The 21,339-nt window shown below is 35.6% G+C and overlaps 1 protein-coding gene across 7 annotated transcripts in view; it reads right to left on the reverse strand.

Annotated features, from left to right (window-relative positions):
* Positions 1 to 21,339, reverse strand: part of LOC141401062 (bicaudal D-related protein homolog) — a 289,088-nt gene that overhangs the window by 184,524 nt on the left and 83,225 nt on the right. For 3 of the 7 annotated variants that reach the window (XM_073980885.1, XM_073980884.1, XM_073980883.1), the window contains one exon: positions 9,736 to 10,941. In XM_073980885.1, the coding sequence (XP_073836986.1) occupies positions 9,736 to 10,239 (504 nt within the window). In that variant the 5' untranslated portion in view covers positions 10,240 to 10,941. The remainder of the gene's footprint in view (positions 1 to 9,735; positions 10,942 to 21,339) is intronic. The other 4 variants (XM_073980890.1, XM_073980888.1, XM_073980889.1 and 1 more) reach the window with 2 other exon arrangements.

Below are 21,339 nucleotides of genomic sequence, written 5' to 3' on the forward strand. Positions count from 1 at the left end.
AAAAGACTTCTTAAACGACAAAAAGGTGTTTGACGAGGCCTTTAAAAAAACCTTAGGAAATGTATTTAATTGTGTATATAGAAGGGATCTTTTAACAGACAGAAGGCCCTATAGAAAACATTTTGAAGACATAATCCAAGTAGAAGGAAGTCAAGGGACTTCAAATCAGCGTATATAAAAATACTTTATGAAACATTTCAAATGAAAAATACAAAACGAAACATAACCCACGTTGACCGAACTCGCTGCTTGGTTTCGCTTTGTTTACATTCGTGAGTGCGAACAAAACGAATAGCGAAAAGTTCTCAATTCCACAACAACAAATAGATTTTCGTTCTCTATTTGTTGTTGTGGAATTCAAAACACATGAACGATTCAATGAATGATTCGTTTGTCGGTTGAAAACTTCAATCGTAGCATGTTCCAAGTATGTTGATGCTGGCCGATAGGGTTGTTAATCAATCATGTGTCTGAGTGTGCATTGATCATTTCGCACAACAAATGTTTGCGAAAAATTATTTTTGTTTCGGTGGCGAATGAAACAACTCGGCAAAACATAGCCCCAGTACATTTCAGTAATCGTACGGTTTTCGTATTTTGCATTGAAAAGTTTGTTGTTTTTGTTTTGAGAGCGAAACGATTGTGTGATTGGTACAGGAATCATTTTGTTTGTTTGCGTTCATTGCTTCAAATGCATGAAATACTTACAAAGATGTTATTAATTGAAATTAAGACCATTTGAGGGGTTCCAATTTTATATAACTTCTCAAAATAGAACGTCTCCTTCATAGAAGGCTTCAGAATTTATTTAAAGAAGTCGGTAGAAAAAATCCCCAACTACACTAAAACCTTAGAAGAGTTATTAAACAGCCAAATAAGATCTTGTAAAACCACTTAGAAGATATCCTTAAGACCCTGGTAGGTCTATATGCAACTCTTTTGAAGATGTCTTTAATTAAAATCAAGATCATTGAAGGGTTTTAATAAAAGTAATTACAAGAGGACGTCGTCTTCGGAATAGATTATATAGGAGCTTATCAAGTTCACAAGAGGAGATCCTCAGCTATTAGCCACATTTGATGTATGACATAAATGTGTGGGACTTATGTGTCATGTTGCGATTAGTCAATTTTGCTTTTAAATTAAAATTCGAAATAGGTGAGAGAGGTATCCGAAAGTGTTGTCCGATATACTAGTCCATATTCAAAGTTGTTTTAAGTTTGAGAGAAATATTGCGATGTGCAAAGTTTGTCACTTGTTCCGATTGTTATTGTATCAGTCAGCCATTTTAGTTGGTCGCACAAATATTTTTGAGAAGCATGAATTTGCCAAAAAATAAAAATTGTGTCATTTTAATCAGAATCTCAAGAATTATCTTCGATGACTTCAAAACAATCCCCAAACAGAACTTAACCTGGGCTTAAGCGAAAATTTAGAACTTTTGTATCGGAGATACACCAAGGTATTGTGTTGTCCAATATAGACATTCTTGGAACTTCATGTACTGTTGGAAGAAATTGTACAACAGTTAATGTTTCGGCTAAATTGGATACTTAGTTCGTGAATTATCGTGCCCATCAATCCTTGTAGTTGGTTTTTTAGAGCTCTTGACGCATTATCTCAGGAAGTAATCTACTATTGTAACTGAGACTTAATGTTCTATGTTCAAAAAAATGTTTGTCAATAATTTGTAATAATTTTATTACGGATCATTTATTATTAGATATTGAATTCGTATGTTATCGTGATCATCAGTATTTTCAGTTGGTAACGGCAAGGGTTTCTAGGGCTTTTGGGTCGTTATCTCGGAAAGTAAGGACTTGTCACCGAAAAAATAGTATCATCGTGATAGGTGCCATGAGGACAACATGTTGAAAAAAAATTCAAAATGATCCGAGACATGTCCTTAAATTACACTTTTTATGTGTGAACTTCTCGAAGGAGACTGCTCTATGTCTGGAAGAAATATTACGATGTACAAAGTTTAAACCCTTAGAGAACTACTTTGCAGACCATTTTAGCGAAAAATTATGACCTTTTGGGGGAGGTACCCGGAACAGTGGACCGATATAACTCATCTGTGAACTAAGTTTGGAGAAAATGTTTAAAGGTACCAAGTGTGGACCAAATTGGGCTGCCGTGCGCATCAACCAGCTAGACAGAATGGCTGGAGGTACCCGGAAGAGTGGACCGATATAGCTCATTTTCGAATTTGATCTATGTTTGGAAAAACATGTTGAAAGGTGCCAAGTGTGAACCAAATAGAGTTGCCGTGCGCACCAACTAGCCGGACAGACTGGCGGACAGGACTAACTCGACTTAAAATTGTTCGAAACGAATTTCGCCCAAACACACTTGGGATCTAAAATCATTATTTTGTTTCTTATCGCCGGGTCCTAGAGGTATGGTGAAAATAGTACGCTTTTAACATGGCTGAAATGACTCATTAAAATTACGAATTGATATGACAAGCCGAAGTTGATAACCTTTGATTTTTTGTTAGCACGCACACCTTGCACACTGAATTGTCGGGTTCGATACCCAGGTCAATCATATATCATGACATATTTGCAAGTATTTCGCCGTTCGGACACGGCAACATCAGGATTCATTGATGTGAGAGAAATACATTTGTCCCTTTTGGGATGTTTGTTGGAACAACTCTTATTATTACGCAGACCTTGCACACTGAATGCCAGAAATCAACTCCTAACACTACATCATTTTATTTTTCAGCGATAGCAAAAACCCCCTCAGCGTAAAAATGGCTGCATTATGTGAGTATTATCAGCCATCTAAAACTACTCCCGATATGCCACTTACAGTCTTTAGCTGAAATTAAAATAGAGGTTCCTAGGAAATCCTTTTTTTCGTCTAGTTTTATTTTTTTCTATTAGTTGAAAAAGTTCAATGTCAATATCAACTAGACCAACCTTGAAGTCAAGTGAAAGAACTTTTTTCATTTTAAAAATTGGGTGAGGTTTTATTTGTTTAAAAGTTTATATCATTCACTTGACATGTACGAATGCATGTTATTATCTCACTACTACATGTATCATATGGAAATGCTTAAAACTATGGCAGTATATTAAAATATACAACACAAAGAAGAGTATGGATATGGGGTCGATCCTTTGCTCCAGAGAAAATTCAGTCTCAAAAGCAAGGTCTAAATCTTATTCTACTTTATACACGCAGAGAAAAAAATATGATTGATCCAACAATATTCGAAGAGCAAAATATGTATTGTAAAGATATTTTCAGATTCCGTATGTAGTATTGTGAGTCCAACAATCGTTTTAGTTAATTACAACAATTGTTTTTGTTATATCCAACAATATTTGTTGTCATATCCAACAATAGTTGTTGTCATATCCAACAATAGTTTTTTGTCTGTCGACAATTTTATTCTCTTCCCTCGATATTCGATGCCGAGGTGACAAAAAAAAAACAATTTTCGTGAGTTTTGTTTGTATGAGTTCCTCTTATCTTTGTTTTTTATTTTATCTTTGTTCTTTTTTTTTTTTTGTATGTACACCATGAGATTCTTGTTTTTATTTGTTTCTTCTTTCTCATTCTTTTTTGTGTTTTGATAGTTGAGTTACATCACCACAATCTGAGAAGTGCTTTTGGTAGTAATTTCTGTTTTCTTTTCATATTTGTTTTGGTTTTATGGTATTACTTATGTTGGGGTAGGTGCTTGGAGTAGTTTCTTCATTTAATTTGTTTTTAGTTATACTTGGCTAAACCTGGCCTGTTTGTCAATGCTCATAAAGGCCTGCGTACATAAGCTGCCTTGCCTGATTGCCTTGCTTTCCTGCTTCATTTCTGACATAATAAAAATAAAAGAATAAAGAGGGCCGAGCAAATTTTGAACTGGGTTGCCCTTTTCTTTTTTATTCTTTTATCAGAAGCAGCTTATGTACTCACCCCTTAATAGCTCCTTTACATGCAAGAATCTTCAAGTTTTAGCACTTTTTACTAGGAAAGCGTTCCTTTACTTCAGACACTATACAATTCATATGGGAGCAGTTTACTTTTTTACTACTTTTACTACGTTTGCCGGTTTTACCACTTTTAAAAGTAAAGGAACAGACGAAATATTATACATGACATTTATACTAAAATTATGTGGAAAGTGTATGTGAGAATAATATACGATCAAATGAAAAATTTCATTGACCTCAAGCTCAATTATCTCGGTTTTTATTACAATTCAAAAGGTCGAACAAAACATAGAAATACTTATAATTTCAATAACAGGTTTTCTGAGCTGACAATAGCTTTTGTAAAAATTCTAGATTATGATAGTTCCTACCATAGGTATTGTCAATGATTTTTACAATATTGAGGAATTTCGCAAGTTGTTTTTGTTTTGTATGTTTGGAACACACGATGATATTTTTGTATTTGCAATTGCAATACTTGGACAAAACAAAAGAATTGTTGGAACAAAAATAGATATTGTTGTTCCAACAAAAGCGAAAAATATTTTCGTACATATATACATATAAATATTTTATAAAATAAACCAAATTGGTACTTCTTCAATATTCTGAACATTATTTTAAAAATGAATAACTTTAAAATAATTGAGTCTACATATCTTGTTTTCCGCATATTCTTTGGCCTTTCTTAGCTTATTCTTATATTTTTGTTAGTGAAAGAATTTTCTACTTGTGTTCGCTATCTTTTACTAGCGGTTACTAGCAGTACCGCAGTACCGCATGGCATGAAGATCAATTTATCTCTAGAAGATAAGTTGCAACAAACAGCCATGGACAGGTACAAAAATAAAAAATAAATCATCGTAGGGGTATTCAATAAAAACAAAAAAAAAATATTACTATTTTTTTTTTAATCGAGCTTTATGATCTATAATGCAAGTGAAAAAGGAAAGCTGACGATTCGAACCACACCGACCACTATGTGACATGCATGTTTCGCCTTCGGTAAAGGCTCTTCAGACATATCGGATGTGGAGCGGCTTCGCTGTCCTCGAACTTTTCTTCTTTCAAACCCCAGCCTGGCTCAGCTGATTTTTACTTATTATTTTGAAAATTTTGCCTTTTTAGGCGAAGATAATTTTTAGTATTATTTTTTAATCGAGTTTTATGATCTATAATGAAAGTGAAAAAGGAAAGCCGCTCCACATCCGATATGTCTGAAGAGCATTTACCGAAGGCGAAACATGCATGTCACATAGTGGTGGGTGTGTTGGTTCGAATCGTCGGCTTTTCTTTTTCACTTGCATTATAGATCATAAAGCTCGATTAAAAAATTAAAATAATTAATGGAGCCTTAAGGCATCGGTACCTAAGCAGCATGGTATTCTTGCTTAAGTCATTTCTGGTATAAAAAAGAAATACCGAGCCAAATTCGAACTAGGTTGCCTTTTAAGTATTTTACCAGAAATGACTTAAACAAGAATGCCACGCTGCATATGTACCAAGGCTTTCAGTATGAAGAAGAAATTATTGAAGGTTCATATATATATGTACATTTGTTTTTGTAATTTTTTAGAGGGCGGTTATTCTGATAAGAGACTTTTATCCAATTTGTTTTCTATTTTAAAACCATTAACTATGTAAAATGCCAATTTATTGAATTATTTTAAGATGACACTTAAAATAAGACCTTCAACTTAAGTATAACAACGCAATTTCTTTCAACCATAACCCATAACTATAAAAGCAGGCAAGTCTTTAATAATAAATTCCATGAAATAAAAATTCAAAATCATCCATTAGTCATGCAATTGCGCCTTTAAAAAATTTCGTCTAGGACAACATTCGTTTAATTTCTTTTAGCCTGTCATATGGAATTTTCCTCATGTCAGAGGGTGTTACACCCCCACCTACCTAGCCAAGCCAACCTCTAACGCCATTGTAGTGTGGTTTGGCTTGCACTTAAGTCTTTAGGTACTTTGTTTAATAAATAAATAAATCATATATAGTTTGTTGTTGCTGTTGTTGTTTTTGTTGCTGCATTTACGTCTGCAATAAAACAAACAAAAAATATTGATTTTTCTATCACTGTCATTTGACATTTTGTTTAGTTTGTTGGGGTTGGTGGGGGTGGTGTTGTTGGAATCACATTGGCGAGGTAGATAATTACGATAAAAAAAATCATATATTTTATTACCTGCCACCTGGCCACGAGTATTGGTTTTTTCACTGGCGCAAAGGATGAGTCAGAAATACAGGTTCACACTTTGTTTCTAATGTTAATGTGTGACCGTTTTTTCGTCAGTCATCAGTCGTCCATAACTAAAATTATGGTTATTGGAGTCTTGAATTATATGGAAGATCTTAAAGGACACCTTCAAACAAAAGGAAAACTTCAGAAATTAATAAAATAAGAACTTATACGTTGCTTTCAAATAAAAGGAACCTTCAGATATTAACTGTACCAATAAGAAGTCCTCAGAATAAATTTTCGTCAATCATCAGTCATATATAAATCAAATTGTGGTTGTTGAATAAAAACTGCCTTGTTGGAGTCTTGAAGTACATAGAGGACTTTAAAAGTTGCCTTTAATAAAAAGGAACTTAAGAAATGAATCCAACTATATAGAGGATCTCAGAATAAATATTTAAACCCCTTCAGTCATGTGTGAACCCTTTCGTCAATCATCAGTCATTTATAAATACAATTGTGGTGTAAAACAAACTTGTGGTTGATGGAGCCTTGAAATAAATGGTAGATCTCAAAAGATGCCTTCAAATAAAATGAAATTTGAAGGGAGCAGCGGTCCTCCTAATAAATAGTTTTCTAGCTCACAAATGATTCAGTAGCTCACCAACGATTCAATAGCTCACCAATGATTAAAGCGATTAAAGCTCATAAATATTCACTAGATGAACCGTGGTTCATTAAAAAATGTACGGTTTATTGTTTCCGTTTAATGGCTCTCTAACTTATCAATAAGTTTCTATATCACCAATGGTTTACTAGTTCACCATAGGTTGACTTATGGTTCACAAGCTCACCAACTGTTCACTATCTTAGTTATGTAGCACACTAATGGTCCACTAACTAATATTTAGTTCACTACTTCACTTATGTTTCAAAATCTCACAAGTTCACTTATGGTTCACAAACTTACTTATAATTTCAATCGTTTCCATACAGTCTACTAGCACATCTATGGTTCACCTATTGTTTACCAGCTCATTTACGTTTCACTAGTTCTCGTATGGTTCCTCAGTTCACCTATGCTTCACCAGCTCAGCACAGATTCAATAGCCCATCAATTGTTTAATAGTTCAGGTATGTTTCACAAAACTCACTGCTGGTTCACAAGTTCACGAAAGGTTCACAAGGTCACGAGAGGTTCAAAAGTTCTCTAACTTATCAATAAGTTTCTATATCACCAATGGTTTACTAGTTCACCATAGGTTGACTTATGGTTCACAAGCTCACCAAATGTTCACTATCTCAGTTATGTAGCTCACTAATGGTCCGCTAACTAATATTTAGTTCACTACCTCACTTATGTTTCAAAATCTCACAAGTTCACTTATGGTTCACAAACTTACTTATAATTCAATCGTTCCCATACAGTCTACTAGCTCATCTATGGCTCACCTATTGTTTACCAGCTCATTTACGTTTAACTAGTTCTCGTATGGTTCCTCAGTTCACCTATGCTTCACCAGCTCAGCACAGGTTCAATAGTCCATCAATTGTTCAATAGTTCAGGTATGTTTCACAAAACTCACTGCTGGTTCACAAGTTCACGAAAGGTTCAAAAGTTCACCAAAGGTTCGCAATTTCACCAAAAGGTCATTAGTTCACCGAAGGTTTACTCGATTACACATGGTTCACCAAAGGTTCACAAGATCTACGCTGGTTTACTCGATCACACATGGTCCACTAGTTCACCAAAGGTTTACTAGCTCACTAAAGTCTTACCCGATTACACATGACTCACTAGTTCACCAAGATCACACATGGTTCACCAGCCCCCATCTATGGTTCTCTAGCTAACCCATGGTTCATTAGCTCATTTATGGTTCACTTGCTCATCAAATATTCACTAGCTCACAAGTTCACCAAAGGTTCACAAGTTCACCAACGGTTCAAAAGTTTACCACAGGTTTACTCGATCACACGTGGTTCATTAGCTGAACAAAGGTTCACAAGATCACCAAATGTTCACAAGATCACCACATTTTCACTAGTTTACCAAAGGTTCACTCAAATACACATGGTTCACTAGCTCACTTATGGTTTTCTTGGCCAACTATTTTCTCTATTACCTCACCTATGGTTCACTAGCCCAGCTATGGTTCTCTATATAACCTATGGTTCAGTAGCTCATTTATGGTTCACTTGCTCATCAAATGTTCACTAGCTCACAAATTCACAAATTCACCAACGGTTCAAAAGTTTACCACAGGTTTACTCGATCACACGTGGTTCACTAGCTCACCAATGGTTCACAATATCACCAAAGGTTCACATGATCACCACAGGTTCTAGCTCACTTATGGTTCCCTTGGCCTTCTATTTTCTCTATTATCTCACCTATGGTTCACTAGCCCAGCTATGGTTCTCGAGATAACCTATGGTTCAATAGCTCACTTGCTTATCTAATGTTCCCCAGCTCTCACAAAAAGGCTCACCAGAGCTCGATAGCTCAGCAATATTCACTAGATCACTATCTAAGCATAGTATTATTAGTTTGCTAATGGTTCACTAGTTCACCACTTGTCATATAGATCACCAATGCTCACCTATTGTCTACCGCTAGTTCACAGATGATTCACTAGGTCACCAATAGTTCCCTAGCTCAGCAGTGGTTCACTATAATAATTGTTCCACAAACATCCCAGACGGGACAGGGGAGACTTCTCTCATATCAATGAGTGCACCCCGATTCATATTAGCTCAATGATATGGGACCTACTGTTTATCGCCGAGTCCGAACGGCGTGTCTTACGACACCACTTTATAGAGAAGTTTTACATGGCGGAAATACTCAGGAAATGTCGCCAACATTACTGAGGGGTATTTTGCCACCGTTGAAAATTTTGATGTTGCCTGGCCGGGGAATCGAACCCACGACCTTCTGCGTGCAAGGCGGGTGTGCATACCATTGCACCACGGTGGCACCCAGCAGTGGTTCACTAGTTCACTAAAACTCACCTTATGGTTCTCTTGACCAACTGTGTCCTCTATTACCTCATTTTTGGCTCACTAGCGCAGCTATGATTCTCCATTAGCTCATACGAGTATATGGCTCACTTGCTAACCAAAGATTCACTAGCTAGGTTGAACAGCTCGTCAATACTCATTGGATCAATCATAGTGCTCAGCTAGTGAACCACATTTCATTAGTTCGATAACAATTCGCTAGCTTACCAATGATTCTATATCTCACCAATGGCTATGGCTCAATAATACACCAAAAGTTCACTAGGTCATATATGGCTAACTAGTTCACCAAGGATCACTATCTTACTAGTAAATCACTAGCTTATAAATGATTCCCTAGCTCACAAATGTTCCAGTCGCTCCCCAATTCTTATCTTGCTCACAAATGGTTGTCTAGCTCCCCAACGGTTCACTAATTCACCAATTATAGTCTATCACTCCAACGTTTCCCTAGCTTAATAATGCTCACCAATGGTTACTTTTTCATTCCACCTCGTTCATAACGTGAATACCCCTATTACTAAACAATTAATAAAAACAAACAAAAAAAAAAAAACAAATTCTTTCACTTACCTCTATTTTAATGGAATTCTCTTCAATTAGTTTTTCATGCTGCTTCACCAATTCCTCATTCTTCTCCAGCAATGCCTTGCCCAGTTCAGCGGCCAGTAATATGTCCGATTCTTTGCGCTGCAATTCTTCCCAGACATCAGTTTCCGGGTGACGTTGAATGGAACGTGCCTCCATGGCTTCAAGGTATGGTTCTAAATCAATCGAGGAGGCAAACGATGAGTTGTTGTTGTTGGAGTTGTGGGGAGTATTGTAATTTGTTTGATTGGAATGATATGAATGTTGTTGGGAATAATGGCTGCGTTGATACGGGTGATGATGGTGATGATCGACATCAAATGCCAATGCCGTTGCCAATGATGAAGGTGATGATGGCGATGATGATGATGCCGTTAATGAGGTTAAGGGCGATGATGTTGTTGGTGGTGGTGATGATGATGACAATGCAGATGAATTGTATGACGTTTTAGTTTTGTTGCTGTTGTTTAGAAATCTATTTGTATGCATGTTGCGTTGTAGTTGTTATCTTTGCTGTTTTAGTAGATGCCTTTTGAAGACCCCCTTCAGCAAATAGGGGTTGGTTAGGTTTCTCTAAGGCTTTTGGCGTTCTTTTGTGTGGTCCACTAATTTGGAGGTTATTGTTGCTTTTGGGTTTGGGGGTTAGTTAAGCAATATCTTCAAAGATCTTTGTTGCTTGCAATATTGATTCGGGTTTCCAATACAAAATAAAAAACCATCAGTGCCAAAGATCGTTGTCGTTGGTTTTTGTTTTTTTTTTCACAATTGTTGTGGTTTTGCAATTTAATGTTTTATACAAAATGAAGATAACAAAGAAGAATAGTGGTAGTAGAGACAGCTAAAGCAGCAACTTATCCAAATCATGGCGTTATGTTTTTGTTTCTGTTATTTTGTACAAAATGGTGTTGAGTTTCGTATCGATTTTTTGTTGTTAGTTACAAAAGTTTTGCTACAAAGATTTATTCATATATAGCGTTATTAACAGCGTTTGTGTGTTTTGTTGTTGTTATAAAAATATGTTTTTTTGTCGATTTCTTTATTATTTTGTACAAGGTTTGTCTCTATGCAATGCATTTTATACAACCACCACAACATCACCCCTTGAGGTCATCATCATGTTATATTCTGAAGAGGACATACTCTTGAGATTTTGATGCTGAAGTCGAGCCGAGATGTTTTTGTTATTCTTTCCTGCGTATAAATAGGAAATGGCAAAGTATAAGTTTTCAAATGTCTATACAAATTGTTAGTAAATATTAAATTCTACAAATATAGAGTGCAACCGACAATACTATATTATCGATTTTGTGATTCGAAAAAAGACATAAAGCTACAAATTGAAAACACAAGGGGAGGTTTACAAAAACAAAAATAAATAAAAAAGTAAGAGGATCATAGAGCGTATAACTACTGACACCATGTATACGCCATACTGTATTGAGTATTTTTCAATATTTGATTAAGACAAAATATTTAGTTCACCGAATCCAACTGGCTGACCGGTTCAACAATGTTTCTCTGTTTACAGATAGTTCAGTAACTCTAAACCAAAGACTTTCTGACTCACAATCTTAACTATACAATATATTTCATCAGTTAATGGCTCACTTCTTCAATCAATAACTTACTATTGGCTAACTGGCTCAACAATATTTCACTAGCTAACCGATAATTCTTGGAGTTATCTTTTACACTTTTTAATCTTCCTCTCTCAACTTTACTCAGTGCATTTGCTCCCTGTTGTCTCCCAGCGGTTCGTATATGGCAACAGCCTGCATGATATTACCTCTAAATGTTTTGTGGATGTTGTTCGCATCACTCAGCATCGAGTTCATCGCGCTTATTTCCGAGTTTAACGAAAACCGCTTTTTATTCAAATTTTAAAAGAGCAATATGTTATTCGCCGTTCTACTTCTCCTTCTACTCCATCGTTAAATTATTAGTATTCATAGTGACTGAGTCTAATATTGAAGCCGTTATCTCAGTGTAGTTCGATAAGACGTTACGTTTTGCGATCCCATGGTTGTATATGCAAGCAGACCCGTATAAACCTGGACCTTGGTGGCGACGGAAATGAGAACGTTCAAGACTCCTAGGTTTTAATAGGACACAGACACCTGCAGTATTAGCCTGGAAGCCATTTGTTGAGACAGTCTGAACTCCATTGTTAAATAACTTTGTAATTTTTTAAATATTTTTTCAATCACATACGTTTGAATTTTCTGTTTATTACATATTTTCTGTAACCATATTTTTTCTTCACTTCAAATTGTTTTCTCCTTCGTGTATATACATTTTTGTTGAATTTGTTCTCTCATTAATAAATCTTATAAAAAATAAATATCCACCGCGTTTTATCTCTGCAAAAAGATTATAAGAGGTTATGGGCGATACCAAGCAAGAGTCTACCCACGGAATCTTACAATTCCGTGGTACTAATTTTGAGAACTGGAGTTATCGAGTATGGATGTATCTGGATTCGTTGGATTTGCTGGATGCCATAGAGAATACTCCGCCCGCCGAACCAAATTTAGCTGCATCATTTTCTAAAAAGGATAAAAAGGCTAAGACAACTATTATCAGCCTAATAGCAGATGATTATTTGGAATGTGTTCGCGATAAGAAAACAGCGAAGGAGATGTGGTCTGCTCTGCAAAATACATTTGCTAAGAAGTCGGTTACGAGTCAGACATTGGTAAGGAAGCAGTTAGCGCTTTTAAGAATGAAGCCTGGTGATGACTTGCAGAAACATTTACTGGTTTTTGATGAACTTATACGGAAATTGAAGACATCTGGAGCAAAAGTGGATGAAAGAGATGCCGTTGCTCAACTTTTTGTCACACTACCAGAAGCCTTTGACCCGGTAGTGGCTGCGTTGGAAAATATGAAGGAAGAAGACCTGTCAATTGAAATAGTTAAGCAGAGGCTATTGGCAGATGAATCAAAAAGGCAAGATCGTTGTGACGTGGATACTTCAAAGTCGTCTGCATTTAGTGGTGAGAAGAAATCGAAGAAGTTCCTTGGTGTGTGCTTCCGATGTAAGAAAAAGGGACATAAACAGAAGAATTGCCGCGTCCGTTTGGAAAACGGAAAAGCCAATTCAGCGTCGACATCAAAGTCAATATGTTTTATGTCAAGCGTTTCTGATGGTAAGAAAATTAAGGATAAGTCTGAAATTTTAACATTCAAAATAGATTCTGGAGCCACTGATCACATGTGTAAAGCGGAATGCAGTTTCAATGATCTTTATAATATGAACGAACCCATTACCATATGTGTTGCTAAAGATACGGAAAAGCTTTTGGCTTACAAGAAAGGTACAATCAGAGGATATTGGAGAGATTTGGCAATCACCATGACGGATGTTCTCTATGTTAAAGGACTTCGGGATAACTTATTATCTGTACCAAAGCTAACTGAATATGGAATAAGCGTTGAATTTTCCAAAAATGTTGCTCTATTGAAGAAAGATGGTAAGGTGATTATGAAAGCACCTAAGAAAGGAAGTTTGTACGAGATGCAAATAAGAATAACACATGAGGCAAATGCAAGTTTAAGTACAACAGATATTGGGAAATTGTGGCACTCAAGAATGGGTCACCCTAGTGATAGTAATCTTGAAGAACTGGTCCGACATAAAATGGTCGATGTTGTGGAAACTGTGGAGCCTGTTGGCATTTGTAATGTATGCATGCAAGTTAAGCAGAGTCGGCAGCCTTTTAAAGGAAGTCGTCCAAAGTCCAGTCGCATTCTTGAAAGAATTCACACTGATATTTGTGGACCAATTGATCCCCAAACATGGGATGGTCACAGATACTTTGTAAGCTTCATAGATGATTATAGCCATTTCGCATTCATATACCTACTGAAAAGAAAATCCGATGTATTCGACAAATTTGTCGAATTTGAATCAATGGTTACAGCAATGCATGGTGTCTCAATATCTGCAAAAACTGCCGACCAGGGCACAGAATATCTTTCAACCAAAGCAAAGGAATATTTTAAGAGAAAAGGAATTCAGATTCAAAATACAATTTCCTATACTCCCCAGCAAAACGGAGTTGCTGAAAGATTTAACCGTACCTTGGTTGAAAAAGTAAGAAGTATGTTAATTGAATCTGGTACTCCGAAAGAATTATGGGGTGAAGCTGCATTAACGGCAACATATCTAATAAACAGAAGCGCATGCAAATCTCTTTCGGATAAGAAAACACCTGCAGAAATTTGGTACAAGCATAAGCCTAATGTTTCTAAATTACGTGTTTTTGGATGTAAAGCATTTGTGTGGGTTCCTAAGCAGAAAAGAAAGAAATTGGATTCAAAGTCGGAGGAAATGGTTATGATGGGTTATACATGCAACGAATACCGATTGTGGAATACTAAGAAAAGAAATATAATTTTTGCAAGAAATGTTCGTTTTGATGAAAGTTGTTTTCCTTATTTGCAACAGACAAAGGAAGAAGAAAATCCTCAATTACTTATAAGATCCCACAGTAACGAGCAAGAGGGGGAATGTGTGGAAAATGTCGTTCCTGGTGAAAATGTCAATAATTATGAAGGTAGTTCCGATGATGAATTGGTTTCTGCTGAAAATGATAGCGATATCGATGAAGATAATACTACCAATGACGAAGATAATACTATCAACGAAAATGAAGGCAAATCTACCCAACCTGAACCGAGGAGAAGTCAAAGGTTAAAAGCAAAATTGATGGGGTACATAACAGGTAATGCAAACTCTGCAATTTCTCAATGTATGTTGGAACCTAAAACTTATGGAGAAATCATGAATGATTCCAATAAAGAAAATTGGATGAGGGCTGTGAAGGATGAGCTTGATTCTATTGAAGATAATCGGGTTTGGGATTTGGTCCCACGACCAAACAACCAGAAAATATTAAAGTCTAAATGGGTATTTCGTATCAAAGAGGACGCAAATGGTAATCCTGTTCGCTATAAAGCTAGGCTTGTAGCGAAAGGCTTCCTTCAGAGAGCTGGGATTGACTATGAAGAAACGTATTCACCGGTAGCGAAACTTAGTACAATTCGAATAATATTAGCGGTAAGCGTTAAGAGACATTTGCATATTCACCAGCTGGACGTAAAAGCTGCATTTCTTTACGGAGATTTAAAAGAAGACATTTTCATGGAAGTTCCTGACGGATTAAATGCTCCTAAAAATCAAGTATGTAAATTACGAAAATCGCTTTATGGACTTAAACAGAGCCCAAGATGCTGGAACGAAAAAATTAACAACTTCTTGCTCCAACTTGGTTTCAAGAAATCTTTGCATGATTCGTGCCTTTACACAATGTTCCAAGGTAATTCTGTTCTGTATTTGCTACTATATGTGGACGATGTGTTGATTGCAGGAGATGAGTTGCAAGCAATAGAAAAGGTAAAATCTGATCTGCGTGCATCATTCAAAATGTCTGATTGTGGACCCTTACAATATTACTTGGGAACGAAGATTGAATATGACAGCACTGGGGGCGTAATGAAGCTGAACCAGAGAAATCACATCGAAAAGATCCTTGAAAAATTTTCAATGACAGAGTGCAATCCTACAAAAACTCCAATGGAGAAAGCTTTGATTCTACCAAAAGAAACCCAAGATTTAACTGATAAACCATATCGTGAAATGCTGGGAAGTTTAATGTATTTAATGCTAAGTGTTCGACCAGACATATGTTATCAAATATCATATATGGGTAGATTTCAAAACAGTCCTGGTGATATACATTGGTCGGCGTTAAAAAGAATTGTTCGCTACATTAAAGGAACTAAAGACTTCCATTTGGTTTATCAAGATAATTTAAGTGCTGAAGAACTTGTTGGATACGTAGATGCCGATTGGGCATCAGATAGTACAGACCGTAGATCTGTAAGCGGATTTATTTTCAAAGTTTTTGGTTGTACCGTATCATGGAGCAGTAAGAAACAGACAATAGTTGCAACGTCTTCCAGCGAAGCGGAATACATCGCTCTTAGTAATGCAGTTTCAGAAGCAGTTTGGATAAGGGGTATCCTTTTAGATTTAAAAGTTCTAAATGAAAATACGCCTATTAAACTATATGAAGACAATAAAGGATGTATTGGTATAGCGCAAAATTCCGGCAGTAAAAGATCAAAACATATTGACGTGAAGTATCACTTCATCCGAGATTACATTTCTAAAGGGATTATAAAAATTCAACATATATCAACAGAATCTCAAGTTGCTGATATGTTTACAAAAGCGCTGGATACTAGCAAGTTCGTAAAGTTTCGAGATGAACTACAATTAAAACGCAGTGATTGAGAGGGGGTGTTGAGACAGTCTGAACTCCATTGTTAAATAACTTTGTAATTTTTTAAATATTTTTTCAATCACATACGTTTGAATTTTCTGTTTAATACATATTTTCTGTAACCATATTTTTTCTTCACTTCAAATTGTTTTCTCCTTCGTGTATATACATTTTTGTTGAATTTGTCCTCTCATTAATAAATTTTATAAAAAATAAATATCCACCGCGTTTTATCTCTGCAGGCCAGGGGATCGCTAAATATAACGTTATGTATTCCAGTATGTCAGACGCAGCTGGATTTGTTTGTAAAATACACTACTTACTAATTACTTTGGAATTGGTTTTGGAGCACAGGAGCAGCGATATCATGCATTGGCCATCGCCTTAGAGAACTCCCGGAGAGTGGTTGCCCTCCACAGAGCTTCTAGGTCTACCTCGCACTAATTTAAAGATCCACTGTATGGGCTTCGATTCTTAATTTGAAGATCCACTTTATAGGTTTCACTTAACCACAAAAAAAATCGATTTCGTAGTAGACACTACTACCAGTTTTAATTCCATATAAATCGGGACTGATCGCCCAGTGTGTGCTCAGCAAGACACGATCAGTGAATAGTAGAGTGCCACAATGACGGAATAGTGTAATCACTATAATTACATGAAAGTAGCTTGGACCTTTGTCAGTTTCAGTTCCAGGTGACTGGAGTAAGGGTAACCTCTGTTTGACTGGGGTCCATTGCAATAGTTCACTATCTCATTTATAGATCATAAGCTCTCGATTTGTGCAATACTTTAAAAATGGTTCACTAGATCACCTTCGGTTCACTAGCCCAGCTATTTTTCATTAGTTCAAAATTTGTGAACTAGCTCGCCAATGTTTTCTGATTCGTTTTCTCCCAATGGTTTACTAGCTAATTTCTCAATTCCTCCCCAATGGTTCACTATCTCAGAAAAAGTTTACCTGCTCTAACAATAATTAGATCTGCAGTTAATATGCAGATTATGTAGTTAGTTAGTCTAACTATCGTTAGTTAAAATATGGTTCATTAGAACCAACATGATTTTAAAGTTTGTCTAAGAAAATCGGGCTTGCTTGAGGTTTTGCAGCATATTAGACCCTCACACGATTTAGGTTCGGTACAAAAATATTTTTTTGTTTCTTCAATGGTTTACTCGATTAGCAGTGACAAAGCGTATAGCTAAGGTGACATATTACCATATGGCCATTAGAGGTCTGGTGCGGTGATGAACATTTCATTCAATGTACTTCTGTATAGTTGAAGATCTCGTCCAGGAACCTTTCAGTAACATAAATAAATACCTCTTCGACGATCTTCTAAAAATGCGAGTCCATCTTTGACAATATTATACACAGAAAAAGACCTCTTTGGATGTATTTCTTTCTATATGCCCTAAAGATCCCTTTGACATTTTCAAAGAACTTCACCATATTTGTATGTAGGTGTTTTGTTCTATATATTGTTACGGAAATAAGTTTAACTAATATCCGTGTAGACGTTGTTTTATTCAAATAAAACAGGATTCGTTTTAGATTACGATTCTGCAATGCGTTATTTCCTTTATTACACTTATTCACAACGGACTGTAATTACTAAGCACACAGCTTGACTCTAGTAAGCACACAGCTTGCTCTTTATTTCTTCTATTAACCGACTGTTCAGTTTGACCTCTAAAACACAACTAACTCACTGCCTAAAAATCCTCTTGTATTTAAAGCCCGTCGCTCCTTATTCCCGATCTTTCTAAAGAATCTGGCAACATCTCGAAACCAACTGGGCGACAAACACACAGACGCAAAATCGCACTAGGCGAACAACAACACATACATACACCGGTGACAAAAGAACATTGGTGTCCAAAACAAATGAGAGAGAATTGATGGGAGAGTAATGTATCTTTGTTAAACAATGGCTGACATGTCTCTCATTTGAATTCGCTATTCTCTGTTGTTACGACAACGTGCAGGCGTTGACATCAATGCAAGAGAATCGAAAGACAGCTATAGGTGTGTACGATAGCTTTCCCAGCAAGTTCCAGCAACCTTTCTCAATGAATTTTACTCTCTCAAGCAAGAAAAATTGCAGAAAGTTATCGAAGAACATTTTGCAAAAACTTGCAAGAAAGTCAGTTTCCGAAAATGTATGAATATTGTTTTTGTTTCTTTTGATATTTTAAACCAATTGGAACAAAAACATAAATTTTAAAATTGCATTTGACTTATTTAAAGCAGTAATCCTATCCACAACGCTTTAAAATCCAAACAAAAGTGAAATTGTGAATTTTTTTTGGTCACAAATGTTAACATTTTAAGTTGTTTACATTTAACAGCTGACAAAACTCTCCAAACTCGCTCTCTTTTGCTGGATAATTTTGTTATCGAACAGCATTCAGTAAAAATTTGTACGAATTTGTACAAATTTTTGGGTTATCGTACAGACCTAATGACGTAATTGAACTATCAAAACAAATATAAAAGAAAGTACAACAACAATAGGGGAAACCTACAGTAAGCGATAATTGCATGAAAGATAAATGTAACATAATAATAAAATAAACATGGAAAGTAAGAACTGGAAAGATTGAGAGAATTCTACACGTAATTGTTGTTATAAAACTCACTTAAATGAAGTAACTGCTTAATATAAATTCAAATTTTTAAATTAACGGAAATTCAACTAAATTAACTTAACTTAGAAGTTACATTGGTAACAATATCTTTAATTTATTTTGCAAAAGCTGTTTACTTACATCCTCAATTCTTTTTTTTTCTAGATCAAACATGTCCTCATTATAATTCTAATATATTATCTTAAAGTATTTACGACATGGGACGTATGAATGACGACACTAAGTATTCGACTTGGTGTTATGAACAAATTCGTTCGAGTAGTAGTCTAATAAAATTTGCAGCTGCTGCTTGATCCCAGCAAAAATACTTATTACAAAATCCCCTACTAACCCATTACTTTTACAAGGACATGTCGCGCGAAATAAGTAGTTATTGTTTGGCCACTTAAATATTTACTTTAAAAGGTAGTTACTGAAAGTCGCAACTACTTATTTAAATGGCCAAAAAAAACATATTTTACGCAACATGCCCTTGTTAAAAAAATGGGTTAGCAGGAGGTTTTGTATTTTTGCTGGGATTGCTTCCTCAATCCTAATTATCGTAGATCAAATACGGACCTATGTCCCCATTCTAATACTTACTGTTTTTAAGGTATTTACACCGTGGGGCGTATGACTGACGGCACTACGTATTCGCTCCGGTGCACAGTGTCGAAATCACTGATCTAGTCGCAGTGAAATGAATAACTTGCAATCGAATTGAGATATGATTCTGAAAGTTTGCACAAACTCTGTCTATGTCCATAGGAAATAATGGACCAAATATGAACAACATCCGCTAATATTTTGGTATAGCCACCATATAACGATACCTCCCGATTTTCGGTATTTTGAGGATTTAAGCCACACTTTCTTGCCAAATTAGTTGTAATTTGGTACTCAGGGTTGCTAATGGTCACTAGACTTTTCCACCAAAAATTGTGGACACATGTTCTATATATAACTGTTTTATATATAACTATGTACCTCCAGGCCCCAAACTACTTTTTTCAATTTAAATCACATCCTCCCAACAATTTTCTTAAATTCTGATGCACCAAAATAAATAAGTGAATATTTATAACAACAACAAAAAGTAAAAACAACATTGTAGTCAGCAGAGTGTCTGCAATCGATACAATGAAAAACATTTCGCAATTTTATAGTTTGAAAGGTTTATTTGTTATGCTTAAAACTTTTTTCAGAGTTGGAAGTAAATTATTCGTACTAGATACGAGGGGTAGATAAAGGGCATTTATGTAATTGAAAAACCATTCCTATTTTAGGCGCTTTGTTTTAAAACCAGTCGCTGCTTTTGCTTTCTCATTCATATTTTTCGCAGATAATAGATCACTGAACTTTTATTTGGCCAAAATAAATAGATAATCCACTGAACTATGAATCCCAAGAATTCTAATTTAGTTTCTTAACTTCAGTACGTAGCCTAGGTTTATTTTGTCTTTGCAAAAAGGGTGTATGATCAATAACGTCACGTATTAGCCCACGAAATATGTAAACCAACTAGGTTCACTCCTTAACCAACTAGGTTCACTGAGAAGCATGTCCGTTTTTGCTAAAAAGGAAATATGTTTATGACTTCCGTCAAACTTATCATCAATATTTTCAGCGGCAGTTAGGCAAGTCAGTAATGCTGGAAATATTTTATTCATTAAAAATATCTGCATATGAATTGTCGTACAATTTTAGGGCAATTTTTTTAACTATATATTCGAACGAAATAGTAGAAAGTATGAGAGAAGTCCTTGTCTTTCAGACGTATATTAAAAACCCCAATAGATCTTATTACAGATTTTTCTTTTTTTTTTCTTCTTACTTCTATAATTTTCTGAAAGCACACACATATGTATATTGTGAAGAAATTCTCGCTTCCCCAGATATTATGATATCTTATTTATTTGCTTTACTTTTATACATCTATTTTTAATCATTTCTTATTTACTACAATCTGGCGAATCGCAGGTTAGTTACAGGTTTGGGTCCTATTAATAGGAAATATGAACCTGTTTTGAATGTAGGTCTATATGACACTAGTCGTACGATGTGTCACTACGCATTTGCCCCGATTGTTTTTAATAAATGAACACGATGAGTTTTAGATTACATAATGCGTATGATTGATGACACAACTTATACGCCCTAGTGTTTTGTTTTTGGAAGAGAATATTAAATAACACTAGTTATACCCTACACCACACTGTGGTAAGGGGTATTATGTCTTTGTCCATTTTTATGTAACATATAAAAGGAAACGAAATAGACCCATAGTTCCTTTCTGAGTCGATTTATGCTTGTCCGTCCGTCCATGTATTTTTGTTCGCAACGTACAGGTCGCGTTGTTTGTCCGATTCAGCTGAAAATTGAGGAATATAATTTTTTTAACCATAGGAGGAACGCTATTTATTTTTGTGAAAATCGGTTCAGATTTGGTTATAGCTCCCATATATATGTTCAGCCGATTTGACGTATTTGCTGCACCAAACGCGCTATATACGTCCGATTTTGATGAAACTTGGAATGTGTGACTGAATTCGGTCTAGAAATAAGTGTGCAAAATTATATCTAAATCGGTTCAGATTTCGATATGGCTTCCATATATATTTTCGGCTGAGTTGATACCCTATTATATAGAAATCAGTTCATGTTGATATAT

Source organism: Musca autumnalis, unplaced genomic scaffold, assembly GCF_047663935.1.
Source record: "Musca autumnalis isolate F117 unplaced genomic scaffold, ASM4766393v1 scaffold_4, whole genome shotgun sequence".
NCBI lineage: Eukaryota > Metazoa > Arthropoda > Insecta > Diptera > Muscidae > Musca > Musca autumnalis.